General features: G+C 42.0%; 2 protein-coding genes across 9 annotated transcripts in view; both read left to right on the forward strand.

Annotated features, from left to right (window-relative positions):
- The window catches only part of LOC105098088 (protocadherin alpha-C2), a 169,251-nt gene that overhangs the window by 30,111 nt on the left and 113,692 nt on the right, over positions 1-25,448 (forward strand). For 2 of the 8 annotated variants that reach the window (XM_031449173.2, XM_064484379.1), the window contains exon 1: positions 9,157-12,697. The exons of 2 other annotated variants lie outside the window; for them this stretch is intronic. In XM_031449173.2, coding sequence (XP_031305033.1) covers positions 10,304-12,697 — 2,394 coding nt within the window. In that variant the 5' untranslated portion in view covers positions 9,157-10,303. Of the gene's footprint in view, positions 1-3,417; positions 6,062-9,156; positions 12,698-14,934; positions 17,820-22,476; positions 25,286-25,448 lie in introns of those variants that run through there. 4 more of the 8 variants (XM_064484378.1, XM_064484374.1, XM_064484377.1 and 1 more) reach the window with 4 other exon arrangements.
- LOC116152301 (protocadherin alpha-6-like) overlaps positions 1-25,448 on the forward strand; it is a 119,784-nt gene that overhangs the window by 9,868 nt on the left and 84,468 nt on the right.

A 25,448-nucleotide genomic window follows, 5' to 3' on the forward strand; every position in this document is an offset into this window, starting at 1 on the left:
AAAAAAGCAAAAATAATTTCATTCTTGCCGTCCAAATTGTTTAATTTAGAAGTCTTTGTTACACAGATATGCAGGACAATTAGGACTCTAGTTCAAATAAACATTTTTAGTATTGCAGAGTAAAACTTTCAAAGTCTAAGAAAGTTTATTATTTTGCTGTTTAATTTTTCTTTTTCTTTTCATTTTTTTTTTTTTTGCTCCTCTTGTCTTTTTAAAAAATTTTTGCTTCTTGTAACTGTTTGATCTGCCTTGATATTAGATAACCATAGATTTTGAGCATCTTTCTTTGGAGAGAATGGTGGAACTTAATGGAATTCAATGAAGGGTTTCTGGGATTCTCAATTCTAATAGTTTGCTTTGAACATACTTCTTAATCTCTTTGTCAGTTATGACCAGCAGTGTAATAATTCATTATCACATGTTATTTCCTTTGCTCAGCTGTAACTAGTCTGAAAGCAATATCCTCTTGTGGCTCATTTTACATTTATTACAATGCCTTCGGTGCCTAAACTTTATTTGGTTATTAAAAGCTTGTTATATAAAAAAGAATTTTAATTTTATTCCTTAACCTTAATGGCTGTGTATTGTTATATATGCTTATCTTTATTGTACTGTTTGAATTGGATGTGGAGTTTTTCCCTTGTGAAAGTGATGGTACTCTTAGATTTCCTATCCTGTCGTCTACCTGATTCTCAAGTTTAACTTTAATTACTCAATTCTCCTTCTAAATGTTTAATTGTTTTTTAAAATTTTCTCACTTTAGAAACAAAAACTTTTTCTACCATCACCATTTATTTGACAACTCTCATCATTTCAATCATTTTAATTCCGTATTCCTCCAACTCTTTAACTGATATTTGAATTTCATTTTGGGGGTGGGCTTATCACAAAAAGAGAGCCAAAATCTATATTTTGTATTTTAATGCTTTTCACTGTTCTATCTATGATAATGATTTGGCTGTTAAATATTTCTTAAACTGAAAGGTACCACAACTCAGTTATTAAATACTGTGGGCTCTGAAGCTTCTTATATTAAAACCTCACCTCTACCAATTTTTCTTCACATAGCCTTTGATAAAGCATTTATTATTTCAGTTCCTTGGTTTCAGGTCTTATGCATGATCAATATGAATTCTATTGCATATAGTATCTTTTGTGAAGTTATTTTTGAGTAAACCTAGAATACCTCAATATTTTGAATTTTTTGTGATAGAATAAAAAATTCATCTAAAAGTCAGCTTTTACAGATATTGGAAAGTCCAATTAGCACTATGGATATGGATAAGTTTTTTAGATCTATAACACTATTTAGATAAAGTTTCCTCAGGGAAATTCTAGATTATCTTGTGATGACAGTGACTTTTTTCCCCCATACTTATGAGTTCAGATCATTTAGAGGTCTGAGTAGGTGTTTGAAATCTTTGTTCTTTTCTATTAATAGTGTTCTCACTTCCTTAAAAAGAAGTACGCAATATGTTTTGATGATGATTTAAAAGTTAATAGTAGTTAATTCCTACTAACCATGGAAGTAGACCATTTGTATAGAGAGTGTATGGACTAACTATAAATATATTGCTGTCAGTCTTTATTAAACATTAGTAAAACATGAGTAGGACCCTTAGAGCTTCCAAGACCATGTCAGCATGCCAGGAACAAATGAATTATCTAAACCCAGTGTCTGACTTTAAAAAGTTAGAGATAAAATACAGAAACAGACTCAAGACATAGAAAACAAACTTATGGTTACCAGGGGGTTGGAAAGGGTAAAGTGGGAGTTCGAAATTTGCAGATACTAATTACTATATATGGAATAGATAGATGAAAAATTTCTACTGTATAGCACAGCGAACTATATTCAATATCTTGTAGCAACTTATAATGAAAAAGAATAAGAAAAGGAATTTATGTATGTATATGTATGACTGAAACATTGTGCCATAATCAGAAATTGATACAACACTATAAACTGACTATACTTCAATTTTTAAAAGTTTGAGATGAAATAAATATATGAGTCATACAACAAAAGAGAAGACATTATAAAAGGCATACAAGCAAGCCTGGGGTTTAAAGAAAAATCACTCTCTTTTTGCCTTTTTGAAGGAACACTTGAAGGGACCATGGTGTTTCAATGGTTTCTAAATGGGTTAAGTTTCTCATGAGAAAATATTGAGAATAATGAACCCTTCTGTGAAGGAGAAAAGTTAAGCAAACTTGAAGACATAAAAAGCCTCAATGTGACTGGAAACATGGAATAGTACACTGTGGTTAAAACATATGGGTCACATAAAATAAAGGCAGAAAATACCTCTTGATTCTGGACTGTCAGTTTGAGTAGTAGATTAAGGAATTTGGATTCTTCATAAGTAAATTGGGAACTGTCAAAAGTTTTTGAGCAAAAGAAGTCAACATAGTGTTTCCAGAAGATTGGATGGAAAGGCAATCTGTGAAGCTACTGCAATGATCAAGGATAGCAACAATTAGTTAAAAATGCTTCTTAGGCAAGTAGCAGTAAGAATGTGATAGAAAAGATAGATATACAGACGCATCAATGGCACCATAAACTGTGATAATTTGCCTTTACTCTTGAGAAGCACTAAAATCTAGATGTAATTAATCTACTTGCAGTTGGGATTAGAGTAGAATTCACAAGTGAGCTTTCCTTGTTAAATAGACACTAAGAACAAAGAATCCCAAGCATAACTTTAAAATTAGAAATGTCCTAATTATTAAGGATGAACCATAATGAAATTAAAATGTATTATGAAAAGACATAATGTAAACTATATTAGGGGTTGCAAAAAGAGATATTCACAAATATTAAGGTTTGGGAAATGGAACTATATAGATACAGGAATGCAACACATTTTTGGAAAAAATTATAAATTCTAATTAAGAGAAAAATAAAGAATAGTTTCTCCTTACACAATACATTAAATCAAATTCATACTTTTCTTAAAATATTTTAAATATATTCAATTCATAAAATTACTTAAGAAAATACCAAATTTGTTGTTCAATTTTATAGATACTTTTTTTTTCCCTAGACATGAGCAAGCTCCTTTTTCTTCAGTAGATTTCTGTCCTTGCAGAGACCCCAGGGTTAGTGAGTCATTGAATTCTTCTACACAGGATACTAAATCTAGTGATGTGGGAGATCCTGACTTACAGAACAAAAGAATTTTCCAATTTAAAATTCCTGGTTATTTAACTGATCATTTTTATTATCACTTCATTTCTGTGATTATTTTAAAATTGTTTGGAAAGTCTTCTCAGGTGACAGAAAGCCACAATTTTCGTTTATACTAAACATTTAGGGCTCTTAGTTTGGTAGAAGGCCTCCAACAAGACAAATGTTGTTCTCAATTTCATCAATGATTAAGAAAAAAATTCACAAAATGAAATAAAACTTTGCAGGATAATAGTGGAATGTTTATTCGTGGAATATGTACTTACTTTTTGAGCCACCTGATGTCACTCTCGGCCTAGAAATTCTCTGATTCAAGACGACAGCCATATTTTTGGCTTTAGAAAGACACTCCAGTCTTTCATAGTTTCCTAATGCAGAACAATGACGAACACAGCAGGATGGAACTGAAGGGATTAGAAGATTTCCCTTAGTTTTGAAATATTTTTTGCTAACCAGAAAAAAGCTCGAATATTTGAAATGCTGTACTCAAATCAGGGCGACCAAGGGGACCGGGATCTGCTACTACTGTTTATCATTCTCGCAGCTTGGGAGACAGGGAGCGGCCAGGTCCGCTACTCAGTCCCTGAGGAAGCCAAACATGGCACCTTCGTGGGCCACATCGCCCAGGACCTAAGGCTGGAGCTGCAGGAGCTGGTGCCCCGCTTGTTTCATCTGGATTCCAAAGGCCACGGGGACCTTCTAGAGGTAAATCTGCAGAATGGCATTTTGTTTGTGAATTCTCGGATCGACCGGGAGGAGCTGTGCGGGCGGAGCGCGGAGTGCAGCATCCACCTGGAGGTGATCGTGGACAGGCCGCTGCAGGTGTTCCACGTGGAGGTGGAGGTGAAGGACATTAACGACAATCCGCCTGTATTTCCCGGGACACAAAAGAATCTGTTTATCGCCGAATCCAGGCCGCTTAACTCTCGGTTTCCACTAGAGGGCGCCTCCGATGCAGATATCGGTGAGAACGCTCAGCTGACTTACACGCTGAGCCCCAATGAGTATTTCTCGCTGGACGTACCAACCACCGACCAACAGGTAAAACCTCTCGGGCTTGTACTACGCAAACCTTTAGACAGGGAAGAATCCCCGGAACTTCATTTAGTGCTCCTGGCTACTGACAGAGGCAAACCTGAGCTGACTGGAACCGTTCAGTTACTTGTCAAAGTGCTGGACGCCAACGACAATGCTCCAGCTTTTGATAGAACACTCTATGGGGTGAAATTACCTGAAAATATTCCCAATGGAACGTTGGTAATTAAACTTAACGCCTCAGATTTAGACGAAGGCTTGAATGGGGATATTGTTTACTCATTGTCTAGTGACGTTTCTCCAGATATAAAAGTTAAGTTCTACATAGACCCCGTAAGTGGGGAAATTACAGCAATAGGAAATATCGATTTTGAAGAAAGTAAAGCCTACAAAATTCGAGTAGAGGCAATCGATAAAGGACTCCCACCACTGGCTGGTCACTGTACAGTTCTCGTGGAAGTCGTGGACGCTAACGACAATGCTCCAGAGTTGACTATCAAAACGCTCTGGCTCCCCGTCAACGAGGATGCACAGCTAGGGACAATCATCGCCCTAATCAGCGTGCTTGACCGAGACGAAGGTGCAAATGGACAGGTGACTTGTTCCCTGACGCCTCAAGTCCCCTTCAAGTTGGTATCTACCTTCAAGAATTACTATTCGCTGGTGCTAGACAGCGCCTTGGACCGCGAGAGCGTGGCCAACTATGAGCTGGTGGTGACCGCGAGGGACGGGGGCTCGCCTCCACTGTCGGCCACGGCCAGCGTGTCCGTGGACGTGTCCGACGTGAACGACAACGCGCCCACGTTCGCGCAGCCCGAGTACACGGTGTTCGTGAAGGAGAACAACCCGCCCGGCTGCCACATCTTCACCGTGTCGGCGCGGGACGCAGACGCGCAGGAGAACGCGCTGGTGTCGTACTCGCTGGTGGAGCGGCGGGTGGGCGAGCGAGCGCTGTCGAGCTACGTGTCTGTGCACGCGGAGAGCGGCAAGGTGTACGCGCTGCAGCCGCTGGACCACGAGGAGCTGGAGCTGCTGCAGTTCCAGGTGAGCGCGCGCGACGCGGGCGTGCCGCCTCTGGGCAGCAACGTGACGCTGCAGGTGTTCGTGCTGGACGAGAACGACAACGCGCCCGCGCTGCTGCCACCCGGGCCTGGGGGCGTGGCCGGCGCGGTGAGCCAGCTGGTGGCGCGGTCGGTGGGCGTGGGCCACGTGGTAGCGAAGGTGCGCGCGGTGGACGCGGACTCGGGCTACAACGCGTGGCTGTCGTACGAGCTGCAGGCGGCGGCGGGGGCCGCGCGCAGCCCGTTCCGCGTGGGGCTGTACACGGGCGAGATCAGCACGACGCGCGCCCTGGACGAGGCGGACGCGCCACGCCAGCGCCTGCTGGTGCTGGTGAAGGACCACGGCGAGCCGGCGCTGACGGCCACGGCCACCGTGCTGCTGTCGCTGGAGGACAGCGGCCAGGCGCCCAAGGCCTCTTCGCGGGCGTCAGCGGGTGTCGCGGGCACAGGGACAGCGTTAGTGGATGTGAACGTGTACCTGATCGTCGCCATCTGCGCGGTGTCCAGCCTGTTTGTGCTCACGCTGCTGCTGTACACGGCGCTGCGGTGCTCGGCGCCGCCCAGCGAGGGCGCGTGCGGGCCCGGGAAGCCCAGGCTGGTGTGCTCCAGCGCGGTGGGGAGCTGGTCTTACTCGCAGCAGAGGCGACAGAGAGTGTGCTCTGGGGAGGGACCGCCCAAGGCAGATCTCATGGCCTTCAGCCCCAGTGTTTCTCCATGTCCTGGATCTGTTGACGCAACCAGAGAGCCACAAGCTTCTTTGGACTCCCCTGGGAAGGTAGGTGGCTCTAATATTTCAGTTATTTAAGTATCTAGTCATTTAGTCTTGCAAAATCTTTTAATTACCTATACAGTACGTTAAAATAGTTTTTAAAGTCCATTTATTCTAGTACTGCCAGGAAGTTTAATTTCCAGAAATTGAATACACCAGTTTTATAAGTGACATACTTGTTTTGACTTCCAACCGTACACTGAACAGATATTTACTGGGTGCTGAATCCATTTTATTTAAAACCTGTGATCGGAGTCATATTGAATTCTTGATCCATTTCTGCCACTGCACCTGAAAAGTATTAGGTGAAAGCCAATTCAGTTGTTACATATTAAGTAAACCTTAACACTACTCTATCCTTTTTTTTAATTTCTAAGTTATGCAAGGTATTTTAATCTAATTTTATTGTTTTTAAGCAACCCCATAGCAGATAAATTCAATAAACGCTACATCGTTAACTTGTTTTCTAGACTGTTTGTAGACATGGTCATCAGCACTAGTCCATGTCTGTAACTTCAATCAGTTCCTTCCACTATGCTAGAAAACAGTTGCTTTACTATACAAATCTAATTTTGACAATAAGTCTTTCAAAAATAACTTATTACCAGTTGTGTAAAAGATTTTAGTATACATTCTCTGACGATGTAAATCATGAGAAAATATTGATTGAGCATCCTGCCTGCACTTCGAAAATTTCTTGAAATTTGTGTTTTATCTGGTGTTACAGAACATACTTCTTGACAGGTACTTCTCTCTTCAAGAAGGCTTTCTCCTTTTATTGAAGTTTTCTGTTAGTGATATGATGCTCAGGCATTAAAGATATACTTACATTACGCACTTTGATTTCTCTTGAAATTCATAGTCTGGAACTTAACCAGTTTGCATGAGGATTTACTTTTTCTTTTAATGTTCGAAAAGACAGAAATCTGGAGATGACGTTGTGCACCTTTAAAATCACTACATGTTAAACTTATATTTCCTGGATTGTGGTTTGTGAGTTTCAAATTGGTGGTTCTCCACACTCAATCTTTAGCCCAAGCTTTTGTTTTCTAATTTCTATTTTAAAACTTTATTTGTACTTCTGCTGCATTTTTGTAATGTGATATACGTTTCTACTCAGGTATTTTATTTTTCACGGTGTTAGATATTTTACAAGATATTCCTTAATTAAAAACTCAGTGGAGAAAAATCAGCGTAGCCTTGAGAGTAGAACCACAACACAACCATGAGTGTGCAACTAAAAGCCACTTAAAACTAAACATTTTTGTATTTTTTTTTCCTTTCTCTCCTAAGAACACAGGTTTGGTATATGTTACAAAGCAATCTACTTTTTCCATTTAGTTTCTTTTAAAACGAGCATTCTCTGAAGTCCTGTAATAAAACCTGTGTCTGTCAGCACAACTCACCTTAAATCTAGACTTATACCTTCAAATATCTCTGTCCTTGCACTTTTTCAGGTTCCATGCGACACTTGACCCCAGGCCCAGGTATTTGATTATGTTATATGTATTGGGGAGGGTGCTAGAAATGTCACCCACCCCCGAAAAAAAAACCTCCTACCACTTCTCTAATATCTTAGAGCTAGCTTTATTTATTAAATACTTACTGTATCTTCTAGAAGTATAAATTTTATTCTTTATCATTGATGGCTGTATTGATATAACCGGTAATTTAATCCCTTCTGTTAATCTTTATTCTCTCCCAGAATATGGGCTATCATCATATGCAAATATTCAGAAGATTAGTGAACACCTTAGTAATGAATTTATCTTTTGGGTCATTAGGAAGCATTAGCACATGGAGATCCAGGGAAGTTAGGATTCACAACAATGGAGAAGTTTGAAGTAGATGAGAGCATGAAAGACACTTTAGTATTTTGCCTAATACTGCCCCTCTGTGCTTCTGTAGGTAACATTCCTCAATTCAAGCCAGAATCATGAAACCAGTAATGAAGCTTCCCTATGACAGTCCCTTAAGTTGTAGTTTCTAGATATGGCTAACTAAGTTATGACTCAATATCAGACACTTTTGAGAGAAAAGGGGGGCACTATACAAAACTATACAAGACCACAGGCAAACATGGAGCATATTCCAGGCAAATTGGGGTCTATGGTCCCCCTGTCCTCAGACCTGACAATGCTAACTGCATTGGCAACATCGAGAGTCCTTATTGAACATTGTGGTTCCCAGACACCACCAAAGAATTTCTGAAATAGGTAGTATTGGCAAATTTCCATCTTAACAAACATTTCAGTTGAATCATAGTCAACTGAAGTTTTAGATACAATAGCCCTATTGAGTTGCTTGGGAAAGCAAGTTCGTATTATATGACAGGATGTAACTTAACTACCACTACTTTTTATTCACTATTGGAGATTTATCTTGGGACATTTATGTTATTATCTTGTTTTAAAAATGCTCTTCAACAGCAATGAAATTTAATTTATATTATCATCTTTGTGTTGAGATGATTAATCAATGATAAACTCATTTTTAAACTCCAGATAGTAGCTTACACTAAACATTGCTATTGTGGATGGACAGATTAACTCATTACATTTAAATTCATGCTTTATAAGAAAAGTAATCCTTAAAATCAGAATTTGAATAGACTTTGACATGAGAATCATTCTAAAGGAGTAGAGAAGTATAAAAACAGAATTTAGTAGCACATATAAGTTGATGAATCGAGTGACCATCATTCTTGTGAATTTCCTTAAAAAATTTTTTTGAATTTTCTTATTTACAAATGTTCAGTTTTTCAGCTCTTAACTAAAAGAGTTCAAAATTATTGATTTCTTTAAAATATATTTTATTAATGACAACATTATTAAACTAAGAAATTAACATTTGGATAAGACAAAAGATCCTATTAAGTTTTTCTTTTTTTGAAACTTCAAGTTTTTTCAGTAGCATAGATATATTAATGGAGAAAGAATTTCAGTTACTGAATATCTGATTCCAAGAATTTTGAGAGATAGAAAATATTTTTACTGCAGGTGATAAATACCATTATTGACACTTACAAAATTATTAGATAATGTCAAAACTGTATATTTAGGGTATTTGAAAACCATAAATATAACAAAGATGAAATTAGTTACCTCTGAAAGTGGAAATCATAACTTTTTGAATTATCCTATTTTGAATCAAAATTAAGGTCCTTTTTGCCCATGTAAGATGTGTATAAAAATTGAAACTTCCCCTGTATTACTTATTTCTCAACTGAAGCACTTTTCTGTGTTCTTAAAGATAGAAACATCACTCAGTCTGTGCAGTAGCAATATGTAAAGACTTTGGAGAGTGATACTGTTCTGTAGGTCATAATTTTTCCCAAAAAGCCAATTCTGGTTTTGAGTATTATGAAAACAATGTGGCTAAATTGAGGCCTGAGGATAACTGCCATTTGTGAAGCACTCACTCTCCTTAAGGTACTATCCTAGGCACTTACTAAATCATAATTCACTCAACCACCATATTATTATTAATATGTTATGAATGTTATGAAAGTGGACACTGAGACAGAGAGGTTAAATTATTTCCCCCAAGTTACACAACTAGTAAGTTGGAGACTAGGAATTGGAATGGAGAAATTTCTGATGTTGATGTCTGTAATCTTCCCTCTACATTCTAGTGATAACTAGAATTTGGAAATGGCAAATACCCCACAGAATTGATGCTTGAGTTGAGTGTCTAAATGAGGCTTATATAATATCAAAATAATGACAAAAAGAAGTGAATTAAGTGTTAGAACTTGAAGAGACTTAAATCTGTTATTCAACAAAAATGCTAGTACACTCAAAATTATACACATATTAAGGGTGTTTTCAAATTTAGTGAATGACAATCATGGTTAGGGAAGAAATTACTTGTCTGTGATTTTCCATTCAAGAAAAGTCCTGCATTAGGGATCGCCAGTGATTATTATTATATACCAAAGACACAAAATGTGAGGCTTTGAAATTCCACAGAGATACAAATATGTAAAAATAGAATGAAAAGATACGAATGAGTTGTTAAACTCATGGAATTGTACTTACACGTTAAGCCACCGGATGTCGCTGTCTTCCACAAAATGGCTTTTCAGAACAAAGGCATAATCCTGTTTCTCAAGGACTAGGAAACAGCTACGTTCGGAGATCTCAGCCGTTTCGGTAAAACTGGATGTAAGAATAGAATAGGAAAATTTAGAGCGTGTGGATGTGTTCTAGACGGCCAAGCAACTGATTTTTAAAACAGGAGAAAGATATGTTGTTCTATAGTCTCAGCGGACCGAGAACCCAGCGTCTGCTTCTCTCATTTCTGCTCGTCGCAGCCTGGGAGGCCGGCAGCGGCCAGGTCCACTACTCTGTCCCTGAGGAGGCCAAACACGGCACCTTCGTGGGCCGCATCGCGCAGGACCTGGGGCTGGAGCTGGCGGAGCTGGTGCCGCGCCTTTTCCGGGTGGCGTCCAAAGGGCGCGGGGATCTTCTGGAGATAAATCTGCAGAATGGCATTTTGTTTGTGAATTCTCGGATCGACCGGGAGGAGCTGTGCGGGCGGAGCGCGGAGTGCAGCATCCACCTGGAGGTGATCGTGGACAGGCCGCTGCAGGTGTTCCACGTGGAGGTGGAGGTGAAGGACATTAACGACAATCCGCCGGTCTTCTCCGCCTCAGAACAAAAGCTCTCAATTCCCGAATCTCGACTGCTTGACTCTCGCTTTCCTCTAGAAGGCGCATCTGATGCGGATGTTGGAGAGAACGCAATGCTTACTTACAGACTCAGTCCCAATGAGTTTTTCACGCTCGATATTATAAACAAAAAGGACAAAGGCAAATTCCCGGTGCTTGTTCTACAAAAACTGCTGGATCGTGAAGAAAATCCTCAGCTTCAGTTGTTATTAACTGCAACTGATGGAGGCAAACCTGAACTCAAGGGGTCTGTTACTCTGCAGATCTCGGTATTAGATGCCAATGATAACGCACCTATATTTGACAGATCCATTTATGAAGTTAAGATGTATGAAAATTCAGCCAACCAAACGTTGGTAATATGGCTAAATGCTTCTGATGCGGATGAAGGAATAAACAAGGAAATAATATATTCATTTAGCTCTTTGGTCCCACCCAACATAAGAAGGAAATTTCTAATGAATGAAAGGACTGGAGAAATAAGAGTAAATGATGCTATTGACTTTGAGGATAGTAACACTTATGAAATCCATGTAGATGTTACAGATAAAGGAACTCCACCAATGGTTGGTCACTGCAGCGTCCTATTGGAAATACTGGATGAAAATGATAATTCACCTGAGGTGGTAGTCACTTCTTTGGCTCTTCCGGTGCGAGAGGATGCTCAAGTGGGCACCGTCATAGCCTTGATTAGCGTGTCCGATCATGACTCTGGCGCCAACGGGCAGGTGATTTGCTCACTAACACCCCATATCCCATTCAAACTGGTATCCACCTTCAAGAATTACTATTCCCTGGTACTGGAGAGCGCCTTGGACCGCGAAAGTGTGGCTAACTATGAGCTGGTGGTGACCGCGAGGGACGGGGGCTCGCCTTCGCTGTCGGCCACGGCCAGCGTGTCCGTGGACGTGTCAGACGTGAACGACAACGCGCCCACGTTCGCGCAGCCCGAGTACACGGTGTTCGTGAAGGAGAACAACCCGCCCGGCTGCCACATCTTCACCGTGTCGGCGCGGGACGCGGACGCGCAGGAGAACGCGCTGGTTTCGTACTCGCTGGTGGAGCGGCGGGTGGGCGAGCGAGCGCTGTCGAGCTACGTGTCTGTGCACGCGGAGAGCGGCAAGGTGTACGCGCTGCAGCCGCTGGACCACGAGGAGCTGGAGCTGCTGCAGTTCCAGGTGAGCGCGCGCGACGCGGGCGTGCCGCCTCTGGGCAGCAACGTGACGCTGCAGGTGTTCGTGCTGGACGAGAACGACAACGCGCCCGCGCTGCTGCCACCCGGGCCTGGGGGCGTGGCCGGCGCGGTGAGCCAGCTGGTGGCGCGGTCGGTGGGCGCGGGCCACGTGGTGGCGAAGGTGCGTGCGGTGGACGCGGACTCGGGCTACAACGCGTGGCTGTCGTACGAGCTGCAGGCGGCGGCGGGGGCCGCGCGCAGCCCGTTCCGCGTGGGGCTGTACACGGGCGAGATCAGCACGACGCGCGCCCTGGACGAGGCGGACGCGCCACGCCAGCGCCTGCTGGTGCTGGTGAAGGACCACGGCGAGCCGGCGCTGACGGCCACGGCCACCGTGCTGCTGTCGCTGGAGGACAGCGGCCAGGAGCCCAAGGCCTCTTCGCGGGCGTCGACGGGCGCCGCTGGAGCGGAAGCGGCTCTGGTGGATGTGAACGTGTACCTGATCGTCGCCATCTGCGCGGTGTCCAGCCTGTTTGTGCTCACGCTGCTGCTGTACACGGCGCTGCGGTGCTCGGCGCCTCCCAGCGAGGGCGCGTGCGGGCCCGGGAAGCCCAGGCTGGTGTGCTCCAGCGCGGTGGGCAGCTTGTCTTACTCGCAGCAGAGGCGGCAGAGGGTTTGCTCTGGGGAAGGACCGCCCAAGGCAGATCTCATGGCCTTCAGTCCCAGCCTTCCACCGTGTCCTCTACCAGCCGTAGAAGTGGAAGAAGAGTCTACTGAAGGTGATCACTGTAGCAAGGTAGGTTATTGTTTATTTTCATATTTTGCTTTGTGAATATTTCATTTCACTACTTTTCCTCTCAAATATATGTCACCAAGGAATATCACCATACTTTGTCTAAATAGTATATATTTCTATAATACCTCAAATATTTCTAGTAATATCTTCTGTGATGTAGTTTATTCTAGAAATGCTCTTTATATTTTGTTGACAGTACCCTGTGCATCAACTTTTGCTGGATACTTCACTTTTTAACAATACACCATTTATTCTGAATTCATTTATACTTTCTGATATAAATATTTGCTGTAGATTGCAGGGTTTGATTTTTTCCATAAATCACTATCATTTTATGTTACAATATTTGTAAGAATAGTATCTATAATTTTATTTAATTTTTAAATGTAAAATTTGAAATGGCCCTGTTACATTAACAAAAAGACTTCTATGATCAGTTCCTGTCACAATGAAAATGTAGATTTTGCTCCCTAAGTAAACAACAAATATGTGTACTGTGACATAACTTATAATGCATTCTTGAACTTAAGAATTTACACTTTATTCTTAATAGTAGAGTATGTAGACTGGAAGATCATTCATAAAAAGTCCTAATTTATGGAAATGAAATTATTTTGAACTTAATTTTTTTTCATTTTTATGTCTGCTTTTTACTGATTTTTCTTTTTACTGATTTTAGTCTGATAGTCTTTCACTGGCTCTGTTATAATATAAATATTTTTAAAACTTTGTGGACAACTTCTTTCACTCAATTCAGAATGATTAAGATTTTAGAATAAAACCACAAATATCCCAAATCAAGGATCGATTTTAACACTTGCCAAAAAAGTTAGTGCATTTCTTTTAAAACTGTAACATCTTATTTTTATAAACGTATTTAATATGCTCTTTATTAGACGACATTAAAATGAGGCTAATCATGAGCATTCCTTGGCTTTTGATGGGATAGTATTCTTGATAGTCTGTTTCAAGATGAGTAACAAACCCATAGGTTTATTGGTACATTGTAGTAATATAGCTGTATGATAGCCTTGGAATGTGGGAGCACTAAAAATTATCTTTCATAAATCAATGAAGAAATTCTTCATACTAAAAACGGAATGGACCTTCAAGATGGAGTCATTCCCAAAGGGAGTGGAGCATTTCAATCAGCAAACATGAGGTTTATTTCTTAGAATTTAGTCGCCCTCATTGCTAAAATTTTTCCTGCTCTTCTTTAGGCAAATATATTGGCATTAAATTTATGGCTTCCACAATTAACAAAAGAATTAGAAATAATTAGAACTATAAATCTTTGGCAGAGATTTATAATTATTGAAACTGTTAAATAGTGTTCAAAATGAAGACTGTAGCTCACTTTTACATAAAACCTAAGATTTCCTTGGGTAGCTATTTATTTATTTATTTATTTATTCATTCATTCATTCATTCATTCATTCATTCATTCATTTTAGTAGAGAAATTTGGGGTTTTCCCACTGACTGCCATCTTACCGGAAAGATTTCAAACATTGGATAGTTGGTTCCTTAACAATCTTGAAAATGATTAAAATATTCTTCTAAGACAACACTGATAAACTTTATTGCAATTGATAACAATTGCTACACTAATTTCAGTGTTTTAAAATTTGAGATAAAACATGAAAATAAAATTGAGTGAGTAAATGAGATTTAAAATACTCTTCATATCCAAGTCTGCTTAAACCAACTCTGGAATAAAATGGGTATAAACAAAGTGAGAAATATAACATGAATTTCTGATTAGTGGGCTTTTTTGGGGGGGATTATAAAGAGATTATGTTTACAAATAGCAGTGGATATAATGCAAATTTAGATTGTGCTTCCGGATGTAAATTACAACATTCACCCTGAATAGATACAATAAATTTTTTTAAAAACTTTAAAATGAGACAAAGATAAATATGCTTTGTATTTCTCAGAGTCAGTACCTGGTAAATTCATTAACATCAAAGCAAATACGTTTTTGGACAAACTGATAAGTAGCTTGCATATTAGAACTGATTTGAAACATCATCATGTTGAGATGGTAACTTAGAGAACCGTCATTTTGAGTTATCCTCTACACAACTGGACTAAATGTTTAGAATAATTTAACATATTATAAGGATTAAGCAATAGAAAATTATAGAATGCTAACAATGGGGTAAACTCAATACAAGCCAGTCAAAAATGATTAAATTCTAAAGTTAAAAAACCATGTCACTAGTAAACTACAAATATGGATATTTTCATGTTTATATACATTATATAATTAGTGCAGTAGTGTGTTCTCTTAGATGTCTATATCCAAAAAAAAAAAAAAAAACTCTTCTTGGAATTCTTATTTGTAAAACCGAACCACCTTTAAAGAAACAGTGGTCACACACAGGAAATATATAATGAAAGAATTAAAAGCCCACAGAGAAAAACATGGACCAGAACGAAGAAATCATGAAAGAAGCAACGTAAAGTAAAAGAAATAGTATAAACGGCAAACGCACTTCCACTTTGAGCCACAGGATGTCGTTGTTCTCCAAGGAGAGGATTGTTTCAACCGAAAAAAAATTACATTATTCCCGGACCAGAAAGACTCGTCACAGTTCCGGTGCTTTAAAGACTATGAACACATCCATATTAAGATCAGCTGGAATATCAGGAACAAAAACTCAGAAGAAAGGTCTCAAAAGGACTACATCTTTCTACTTAAGAAATGTTAATTTACTAACCAGAAGCGAGGCACGATGTTAGCTTCAGGACCAGGTGGCGCGGGAGCCAGGCCCCTGCTGCTGTCGTTTCTGCTCCTTGCAACCTGGGAGGCCGGCAGCGGCCAGGTCCACTACTCCGTCTCCGAGGAGGCGAAACACGGCACCTTCGTGGGCCGCATCGCGCAGGACCTGGGGCTGGAGCTGGCGGAGCTGGTGCCGCGCCTGTTCCGGGTGGCGTCCAAGGGACGCGGGGATCTTCTGGAGGTAAACCTGCAGAATGGCATTTTGTTTGTGAATTCTCGGATCGACCGGGAGGAGCTGTGCGGGCGGAGCACGGAGTGCAGCATCCACCTGGAGGTGATCGTGGACAGGCCGCTGCAGGTGTTCCACGTGGAGGTGGAGGTGAAGGACATTAACGACAATCCGCCTGTGTTCCCAGCGACACACAAAAATCTGTTTATTTCCGAAAGTAGGGCTCTTGACTCTCATTTTTCACTAGAGGGCGCCTCTGATGCAGACATTGGGACCAACGCTCTGCTGACTTACAGACTGAGCCCCAACGAGTATTTCTCTCTGGACACACCAACCAACGACGAGCAGATAAAACCGCTAGAATTAGTACTAAAAAAACCTTTAGACAGGGAAGCCGCTTCAGAGCTTCTCTTGGTGCTCAAAGCAACGGATGGAGGAAAACCTGAGCTGACAGGTACCGTCGACTTACACATCACAGTGCTGGATGTAAATGACAACGCCCCAGTGTTTGACAAAGCAGTTCTACGAATAAAATTACTGGAAAATGCAAGAAATGGTACAATGGTTATTAGACTTAACGCCTCGGATTTGGACGAGGGTTTAAACGGCCACATTCTTTATTCCTTTGCAACTGATGTCTCTCCCAATACAGAAGCCGCTTTTCGCATAGATTCAATCAGTGGAGAAATAAAAGTAAATGGAAAAATTGATTTTGAAGAAAATAAATTGTGGAAACTTCACATAGAAGCAGTTGACAAAGGAAATCCCCCAATGTTTGGTCACTGCACAATCTTGATAGACGTCTTGGACATCAACGATAATGCTCCCGAGTTGCTAGTGACTTCGCTTTTGCTCTCTGTTCCAGAGGATGCTTTACTGGGGACAGTCATCGCTCTAATCAGTGTAACCGATCGAGACGCAGGTGGCAATGGGCAAGTGATCTGCTCACTAGCACCTGAAGTCCCCTTCAAGCTGGTGTCTACCTTCAAGAATTACTATTCGCTGGTGCTAGACAGCGCCTTGGACCGCGAGAGCGTGGCCAACTATGAGCTGGTGGTGACGGCGAGGGACGGGGGCTCGCCTTCGCTGTCGGCCACGGCCAGCGTGTCCGTGGACGTGTCCGACGTGAACGACAACGCGCCCACGTTCGCGCAGCCCGAGTACACGGTGTTCGTGAAGGAGAACAACCCGCCCGGCTGCCACATCTTCACCGTGTCGGCGCGGGACGCGGACGCACAGGAGAACGCGCTGGTGTCCTACTCGCTGGTGGAGCGGCGGGTGGGCGAGCGAGCGCTGTCGAGCTACGTGTCTGTGCACGCGGAGAGCGGCAAGGTGTACGCGCTGCAGCCGCTGGACCACGAGGAGCTGGAGCTGCTGCAGTTCCAGGTGAGCGCGCGCGACGCGGGCGTGCCGCCTCTGGGCAGCAACGTGACGCTGCAGGTGTTCGTGCTGGACGAGAACGACAACGCGCCCGCGCTGCTGCCACCCGGGCCTGGGGGCGGGGCCGGCGCGGTGAGCCAGCTGGTGGCGCGGTCGGTGGGCGCGGGCCACGTGGTGGCGAAGGTGCGCGCGGTGGACGCGGACTCGGGCTACAACGCGTGGCTGTCGTACGAGCTGCAGGCGGCGGCGGGGGCCGCGCGCAGCCCGTTCCGCGTGGGGCTGTACACGGGCGAGATCAGCACGACGCGCGCCCTGGACGAGGCGGACGCGCCACGCCAGCGCCTGCTGGTGCTGGTGAAGGACCACGGCGAGCCGGCGCTGACGGCCACGGCCACCGTGCTGCTGTCGCTGGAGGACAGCGGCCAGGCGCCCAAGGCCTCTTCGCGGGCGTCGACGGGCGCCGCTGGAGCGGAAGCGGCTCTGGTGGATGTGAACGTGTACCTGATCGTCGCCATCTGCGCGGTGTCCAGCCTGTTTGTGCTCACGCTGCTGCTGTACACGGCGCTGCGGTGCTCGGCGCCTCCCAGCGAGGGCGCGTGCGGGCCCGGGAAGCCCAGGCTGGTGTGCTCCAGCGCGGTGGGGAGCTGGTCTTACTCGCAGCAGAGGCGGCAGAGGGTGTGCTCTGGGGAGGGACCGCCCAAAAGCGACCTCATAGCCTTCAGTCCTAGCGTTCCTCCTGGTTCGAGTTCTGGAGATTCTGGGGATCAACAGGAGTTTTGCGAGAAAGTAAGTACAGTAATTCTGGGGTATCTTGCCTATTAATGTCAATCACATAGTACTTCACCAGCAAATTACTCTAAGTCCATTGCTTCAATTCTTTTTTTAAAAAAATAATTTGTCTTTGGCTTGTGATGGTTTATTCTAAAGCACTGTGGAAGTCTAGCCATTTTATTACTTTTCACCACAGTCTTCTTGAACACACGGGGAATATTATTTAGTTGGTAGGAATAATAATAATGGTAGTAATAATAATGAAATAGATGGCCAAAGCTTCCTATAAATGAGGAAGACTAAGTCAGCCAGGAAGGACACAAGGATCACTGATGGGAAATGGAGGATGTGGGTAAGGCTCAAATCTTCTACTTCTCAGTTTTGCAGCAGTTCATTCTTCCTATTCATTTTCTTATTCTAATTGGTGTCCTCTACTCTTTATGTTTATGCATTCAAAATTACCATAATAATGCATAATTCCATAATTTCGTTAATTTGAGTTTAATATGTTTAAATTCTTATCTTCCTATAATCTATAAGTTTGTATATTACTGATGGGTGTGAGCTATTGAGGTGGCCTTATTTTATAAATGACTTTTTTTCTTTATAATCAATGGCGTGCTTCTTGGTGATAGTGGAGAGAATTTTAGCCTTTCCTTTGGAGATGGTTTTACGTTTTTTGGTTTTTAACCCCTTCGTATTTAAACTCATTTTCTTCATAGTCTTCAACTACTTCAGATAGACAACTTTTAAAAAATTTCTATTATAACGATTTTGCTAATTGCCCACTGACCTCATTGCTGCTGTCCTCCACATTAATTAGCTACACTCTTCTATTTCATTTGGAAGATTTATTTGAGCATTGGTCATATGCATATTTCTTGCATTCATGGTACTTGTCATGACGCTATATGGAAAAATTTTAAGTAGAAAAATTCATACTTCTTTGTGCTTTGGGTTTCAAAACTGTCTTTCTATATACGAGGAATTGTGATACATCTGCCTTTGTTCACCAAGCTGCTTGGTCCTCAGAATGACATTGCTTTAAATAATTTATGTATAACAACCATGGAATATCTGTAAAGGTCCTTTCACTTGACAATGTTGCTGTTCATCACATTTCAGAATTTAACATTGTGTACTTAAATTTTTTTTAACTTTAGGTACATTCGATGCAAACTCTTTTTTGTCCCAATGTTGTATTCATGTGGATTGTTTTCTCTAAAGAGATCACAGAGAACTTATTTTGTTCTTTTTAGCTCTAATGTACAAATTAGTGATTCTTTAATTGTATTGTGTGGAGAAATAAATTGTATATGATAGACTTACATTGGGGATGAGAACCGTGGTATGGGTAGGGTAAAGTCAATAGAAATGCTAAGAAGGTCTTAGTGGCTATTTTCTACCAAGAAAGTAGGATGATTTCCATGAAGATTTCCATGAAGGTTAGGAAATCTTCAGAAAAGGAAAGACCATACCCTAGTTTTTGGTACTGGAATTCTCTTCATCCATAGCTATAGAATAGAACAACAGCAAATATTGGTCACTAACTATAATCAACCGCCACTATTTGAGATATTTCTATCTGTAAGACATAGTGTGAAGGTCTTAAAATACATAATTTTACTTAACCCCTATAACAACTTGTCAAGTACATGACTATCCAAAATTTAAGGATAAGAGTGGTAAGATGTTTATCTATCTTATCTACTGCCACTTAGCTACTACAGGATAGAGATGATATTCAAATGCATATCTTTGAGATTTGACAGCCATTCTTTTATTCCCTGTAGAACTCTATAGAGTAAATCTTGTCTCTGATCAGGCATAGTTCTGGCTAGAAAAATCAAGCACAAGCTGTATACAAGTGAATCCTCCTGTTATCTTTAGGAAAAAACCTTCATGATTATCTTCATGATTAACTTTGTACAATACTATATTTAAGGTAGGAATTAAGATTTTTTATGTTGTTAGGTGATTTTCTTTTCTCAGAATGTTTGTGATCGTCATTGTCATTCGTCCTAGTTAACATCACATTGAGATAGGTATTTACATTATTTGACCAGTAAATAATTAAGAGTTGTCTTATAAGAATTATTTATTAGTTGTTTGGAAGTGATATAAATAAGTAGAATTATTTAATATATGAGGAAAATCAGAAGACTGGTCTGCACTGACCTTGCAGAACACCAAAGCCAAATGATACATACAAAAATGACCTTGTCCTTTTAACACTGTGAATAAGAATAATGTTTTGGACAAATATAAGTGGTAATATGATTATTTCTTGGATCCTGAACACCAACAAAGGATCACTAATTGTTTCCAAAATTGCATACTTTGATAAGGTATAAGGTTTGAAGGTACATATTTCCCATGAAAAATTTTGAATGTGTGTGACTGAAGGATTCAGTCTTCTTCAGTTTTATTGTACGAGAGATCTCTGCCCATTGAACAAATGAGCAAATAATTGTATGTAGTTGAATAAGCCATGAAACCACAGAGTGACCATCACTGCATATATTCTATAATTTTGGAGATGCAATGTTGGATAGTACTTCTATTAATTTCAAAGAACATACTGGCTTTCCAGAAATGGCTTCAAGATCTATTTCTCTGTTTTATGTTTTCAATAAATTGTAGTACTAGACCTATTAGGGAATATTAATGGTGATAGGAATAGTAGAACATTAAACCATGCACTCTGATACATAACTTGCAAGGTATATAGCTGGAATTTAAGACTAGCCAAATTGATTTAGTAATGGTCAGGCACAAAGTTCCTTAGTATTTTCAATCAATCTTACAAAATCAATGTATCGATTGATTTGTATTGATACAATTGTATCGATGTGACTACTTGGCATTAGTCTATTGCCAGATTCAGGCCCATCCCCAATGGTGACTTCAAAGATGTCATAATCTCTTCTATAGGGGCCAGTTGAGATGGTGATATCAGAAATATTGCAGCCAAAATGCAAAAAAGTTGTCATTAATTCATACAATATGTCAAACTCTTTTATGACTTGATGACTTGGTGTTCATCCAGTATCACTTCACATACTTGGAAAATACCACAATATTGGAAATTAATTCCTAAGTTAACATCTGGTTTTAATTGAGGCATGTAATGTCATCATCTCCCTTGGGTAAACTTTCTCATGTTCATTTCTTTACCTTTAAAGACTCCACATTGCATGTAACATCTCAATCCCCAGTTTCCATAATGAAGTGACTGGAGGTTTGTTGCTTCTTTCTTCTACAAAATCAATCCAATAGGCTTCAAATATCGTGTTAAATCTACTGTTATCTAGCCTAATGTTATATTTTGATTAGAGGCCTATATGATTGTTTGCTTTTACAGGCATAACAAAATTCAGTGTCATAAAAGGTAATGTGTCTGCTTTATTAGTTTTCTAAGAAAGAATTTTAAATTTACTTTAAAAGTTCTAGCAGAATAATAATATTGGGAAAAGGGTAAATTTGAAAAAATGAAGCAAGATTTGAAGTTAGCAATAGAATATATGTGTGTTCAAGATAAAGAAAAATATTAACATACAAATATATACTAGTAATTTTTCACGTTATTGTAATATTTTTGGATTGGACTTGAGCCATCAAAACCATACAACAAAATCCTCAAGTGAGAACAATATTTATTCTGAATCACTTTCTATCCTAAACTTCCACTGTTATCTTCCTTTTTCCTTCTTAAATCTCAAGGTAATATGAAAAGACAAAGGACAGGTAACTAAATTACAGCTTCGGGCAATGAAACTCACATCAACAATTCCAATTTTCTAGTTGGTATTTCATGAAATTGAATTTCCATAAACACTACGGTCATTCAGCATGTGTTGAATTGTTTGATCATTTTCTAATTTTTTAAGCACAATATTAGGCACTTAGAAGAGATGTGATTAGAAATCATTGCCCTTGTTTTGGGTGAGCTTATAATCTCAAACCCAAAATTCATTTAAGAAGAAATAGGTCAGCTATTTTCATGAATAAACCTTGACGGATATATAAAAGCCAATACTGGTGAGTGGAAATACCAGTATGGCACAGACATTTTCAAGGTGATTTTTATTTCATTGAATGGTAATAAAATTCATTCTATAGTTGAAAGACTACTTCTTTCATATAATGACACCATTACATAATGGTCATTTTGATACCACCTCATATTATACTGTTAGCAATGCAACTTACATGAGAAGTCATGTATGCCAAATAAAACTTTCATCCATCATCAATAAGCTTTTCCCCTTATAAACTCTATTTTAAACTACCAAATTTGAAATATATATTTGCTTTTCTTATTGTTCTTCTATGGATATAAAGTTGCTTGTAACAAGAATACAATTAAATGTAAGTAACAATAAAGAATCAGAAGAATAAAAATATGAATAGAAAGCAAGTATACATAGATAAGAACGGTATATGCAGAACTTAAAGACTAAAGAGTTGTTATTAAGTGTCTTTAAGTTTCCTAGCAGCTGAAGTAACCATGGAAACCAGAAGTAAAACAATTCAAATCTGATAATATTTTTATATGAGGAAATATTTAACCCTAGTTTTTCATAAGGTCACCTATACAATTGATCTCTCTCTGTGTATATAAGTAGAAGTAAAAGCACAATTGTACAACTCTAAATCAAACATAAGAACATACATTTTATGATGTTGATCAATGATAAAATGCCATTTTTCCACATACCATCAGGTTCGGTAGGACTTAAAATCTGAATGGTCCATAAATAAGCACTTTGGAAGTATTTTGGGGATAAAATAACATGAAACACGTGAAATTATTTTTTTCTCTTCAAGTAATATTATTGGGTGAAGTGTACAATACTCACAATTTCAGGCACAAGGTGTCGCTCTTTACTTAGTGGAAATAGTTCATTCAAGGGTTGGTCTGAATAGCCAGGAACTCCCCATACAAAACGACTCCATCATGCCGGATGCTACCGTTAAAGGATCCTTTGAAACTTCTCAAAAATTCAGGAAGATTTAAAATGCGAAACTGGAGTCTATGGCACTGTAAGTATAAAGAATCCTGTTTTGGAATGTATACGTTGTATGCAATGTTCGTGTCTCAAAGAAGGGGATTAGGCACTGTGCGACTGCTGCTGTCGCTTCTGCTCCTCGCAGCCTGGGAAGCCGGGAGCGGCCAGGTCTACTACTCCGTCTCCGAGGAGGCGAAACACGGCACCTTCGTGGGCCGCATCGCGCAGGACCTGGGGCTGGAGCTGGCGGAGCTGGTGCCGCGCCTGTTCCGTGTGGCGTCCAAGGGACGCGGGGATCTTCTGGAGGTAAATCTGCAGAATGGCATTTTGTTTGTGAATTCTCGGATCGACCGAGAGGAGCTGTGCGGGCGGAGCACGGAGTGCAGCATCCACCTGGAGGTGATCGTGGACAGGCCGCTGCAGGTGTTCCACGTGGAGGTAGAAGTAAAGGATATTAATGATAATCCACCCGTGTTCCCTCTCAGAGAACAAAAGCTGCTGATTTCCGAGTCTAAGCAACCAGACTCGAAGTTTCCTCTAGAGGGAGCTTCTGATGCCGATATAGGAGAGAATGCTCAATTGACCTACAGACTAAGTCAAAATGAGTACTTTTCTTTAGAATTACCAACAAATAATAAGCAGTCTAAAAGACTGTCACTTACATTAAAGAAGTCTCTAGATAGAGAGGAAACTCCAGAACTTAATTTGCTACTAACAGCTGCAGATAAAGGGAAACCGGAGCTCACTGGCACTATTCAGCTATTGGTCCACGTCTTGGATATTAACGACAATGATCCGGAATTTGAACAATCAGAATACAAGCTGAGATTGATGGAAAACACAGCTAAAGAATCTCTCGTGATAAAGTTAAATGCCACAGACCGAGATGAAGGAGTCAATGGGGAGGTAACATATTCCTTGATGTCCATTAAGCCTAATGGAAAACCCTTATTTACATTAAATGAAAATAATGGAGAAGTGAGAGTCAATGGAACTTTAGATTATGAAGAAAACAAATTTTATGAAATTGAAGTACAGGCCACAGATAAGGGGAATCCCCCAATGGCAGGTCACTGTACACTCTGGGTCGAAATCTTAGATGCCAATGATAATGCCCCTGAAGTCACTGTGACTTCCCTGTCTCTACCAGTTCGAGAGGACACTCAGCCAAGCACCGTCATTGCGCTGATCAGTGTATCTGATCGAGACTCTGGTGCAAACGGACAGGTGATCTGCTCACTAACGCCCCAAGTCCCCTTCAAGATCATATCCACATTCAAGAACTACTATTCGCTGGTGCTGGACAGCGTCTTGGACCGCGAGAGCGTGGCTAACTATAAGCTGGTGGTGACCGCGAGGGACGGGGGCTCGCCTTCGCTGTCGGCCACGGCCAGCGTGTCCGTGGACGTGGCCGACGTGAACGACAACGCGCCCACGTTCGCGCAGCCCGAGTACACGGTGTTCGTGAAGGAGAACAACCCGCCCGGCTGCCACATCTTCACCGTGTCGGCGCGGGACGCGGACGCACAGGAGAACGCGCTGGTGTCCTACTCGCTGGTGGAGCGGCGGGTGGGCGAGCGAGCGCTGTCGAGCTACGTGTCTGTGCACGCGGAGAGCGGCAAGGTGTACGCGCTGCAGCCGCTGGACCACGAGGAGCTGGAGCTGCTGCAGTTCCAGGTGAGCGCGCGCGACGCGGGCGTGCCGCCTCTGGGCAGCAACGTGACGCTGCAGGTGTTCGTGCTGGACGAGAACGACAACGCGCCTGCGCTGCTGCCACCCGGGCCTGGGGGCGTGGCCGGCGCGGTGAGCCAGCTGGTGGCGCGGTCGGTGGGCGCGGGCCACGTGGTGGCGAAGGTGCGCGCGGTGGACGCGGACTCGGGCTACAACGCGTGGCTGTCGTACGAGCTGCAGGCGGCGGCGGGGGCCGCGCGCAGCCCGTTCCGCGTGGGGCTGTACACGGGCGAGATCAGCACGACGCGCGCCCTGGACGAGGCGGACGCGCCACGCCAGCGCCTGCTGGTGCTGGTGAAGGACCACGGCGAGCCGGCGCTGACGGCCACGGCCACCGTGCTGCTGTCGCTGGAGGACAGCGGCCAGGCGCCCAAGGCCTCTTCGCGGGCGTCGACGGGCGCCGCTGGAGCGGAAGCGGCTCTGGTGGATGTGAACGTGTACCTGATCGTCGCCATCTGCGCGGTGTCCAGCCTGTTTGTGCTCACGCTGCTGCTGTACACGGCGCTGCGGTGCTCGGCGCCGCCCAGCGAGGGCGCGTGCGGGCCCGGGAAGCCCAGGCTGGTGTGCTCCAGCGCGGTGGGGAGCTGGTCTTACTCGCAGCAGAGGCGGCAGAGGGTGTGCTCTGGGGAGGGACCGCCCAAAGCAGATCTTATGGCCTTTAGTCCATGTCTTCCTCCCGGTCTGGACAGAGAAGTCGGAGAGGAAAGGCAGGACGCAGAATCAAACCACCCTGGCCAGGTGAGTTCTATAGATTCTCCCCTTTTTTGAAGTCTATGTTAAAGTTTTAAAAATCCATTTCCTTTCATAGAAAAGTTTAACGAGTACTCTGTATTTTGAGTATTATTTTAAGGAACGATGTTTGTTAGTGAAATACGAAACTCATACCTAGTTTTAATCATAT

This window comes from Camelus dromedarius, chromosome 3 (genome assembly GCF_036321535.1).
Source record: "Camelus dromedarius isolate mCamDro1 chromosome 3, mCamDro1.pat, whole genome shotgun sequence".
NCBI classification, from domain to species: Eukaryota; Metazoa; Chordata; class Mammalia; order Artiodactyla; family Camelidae; genus Camelus; species Camelus dromedarius.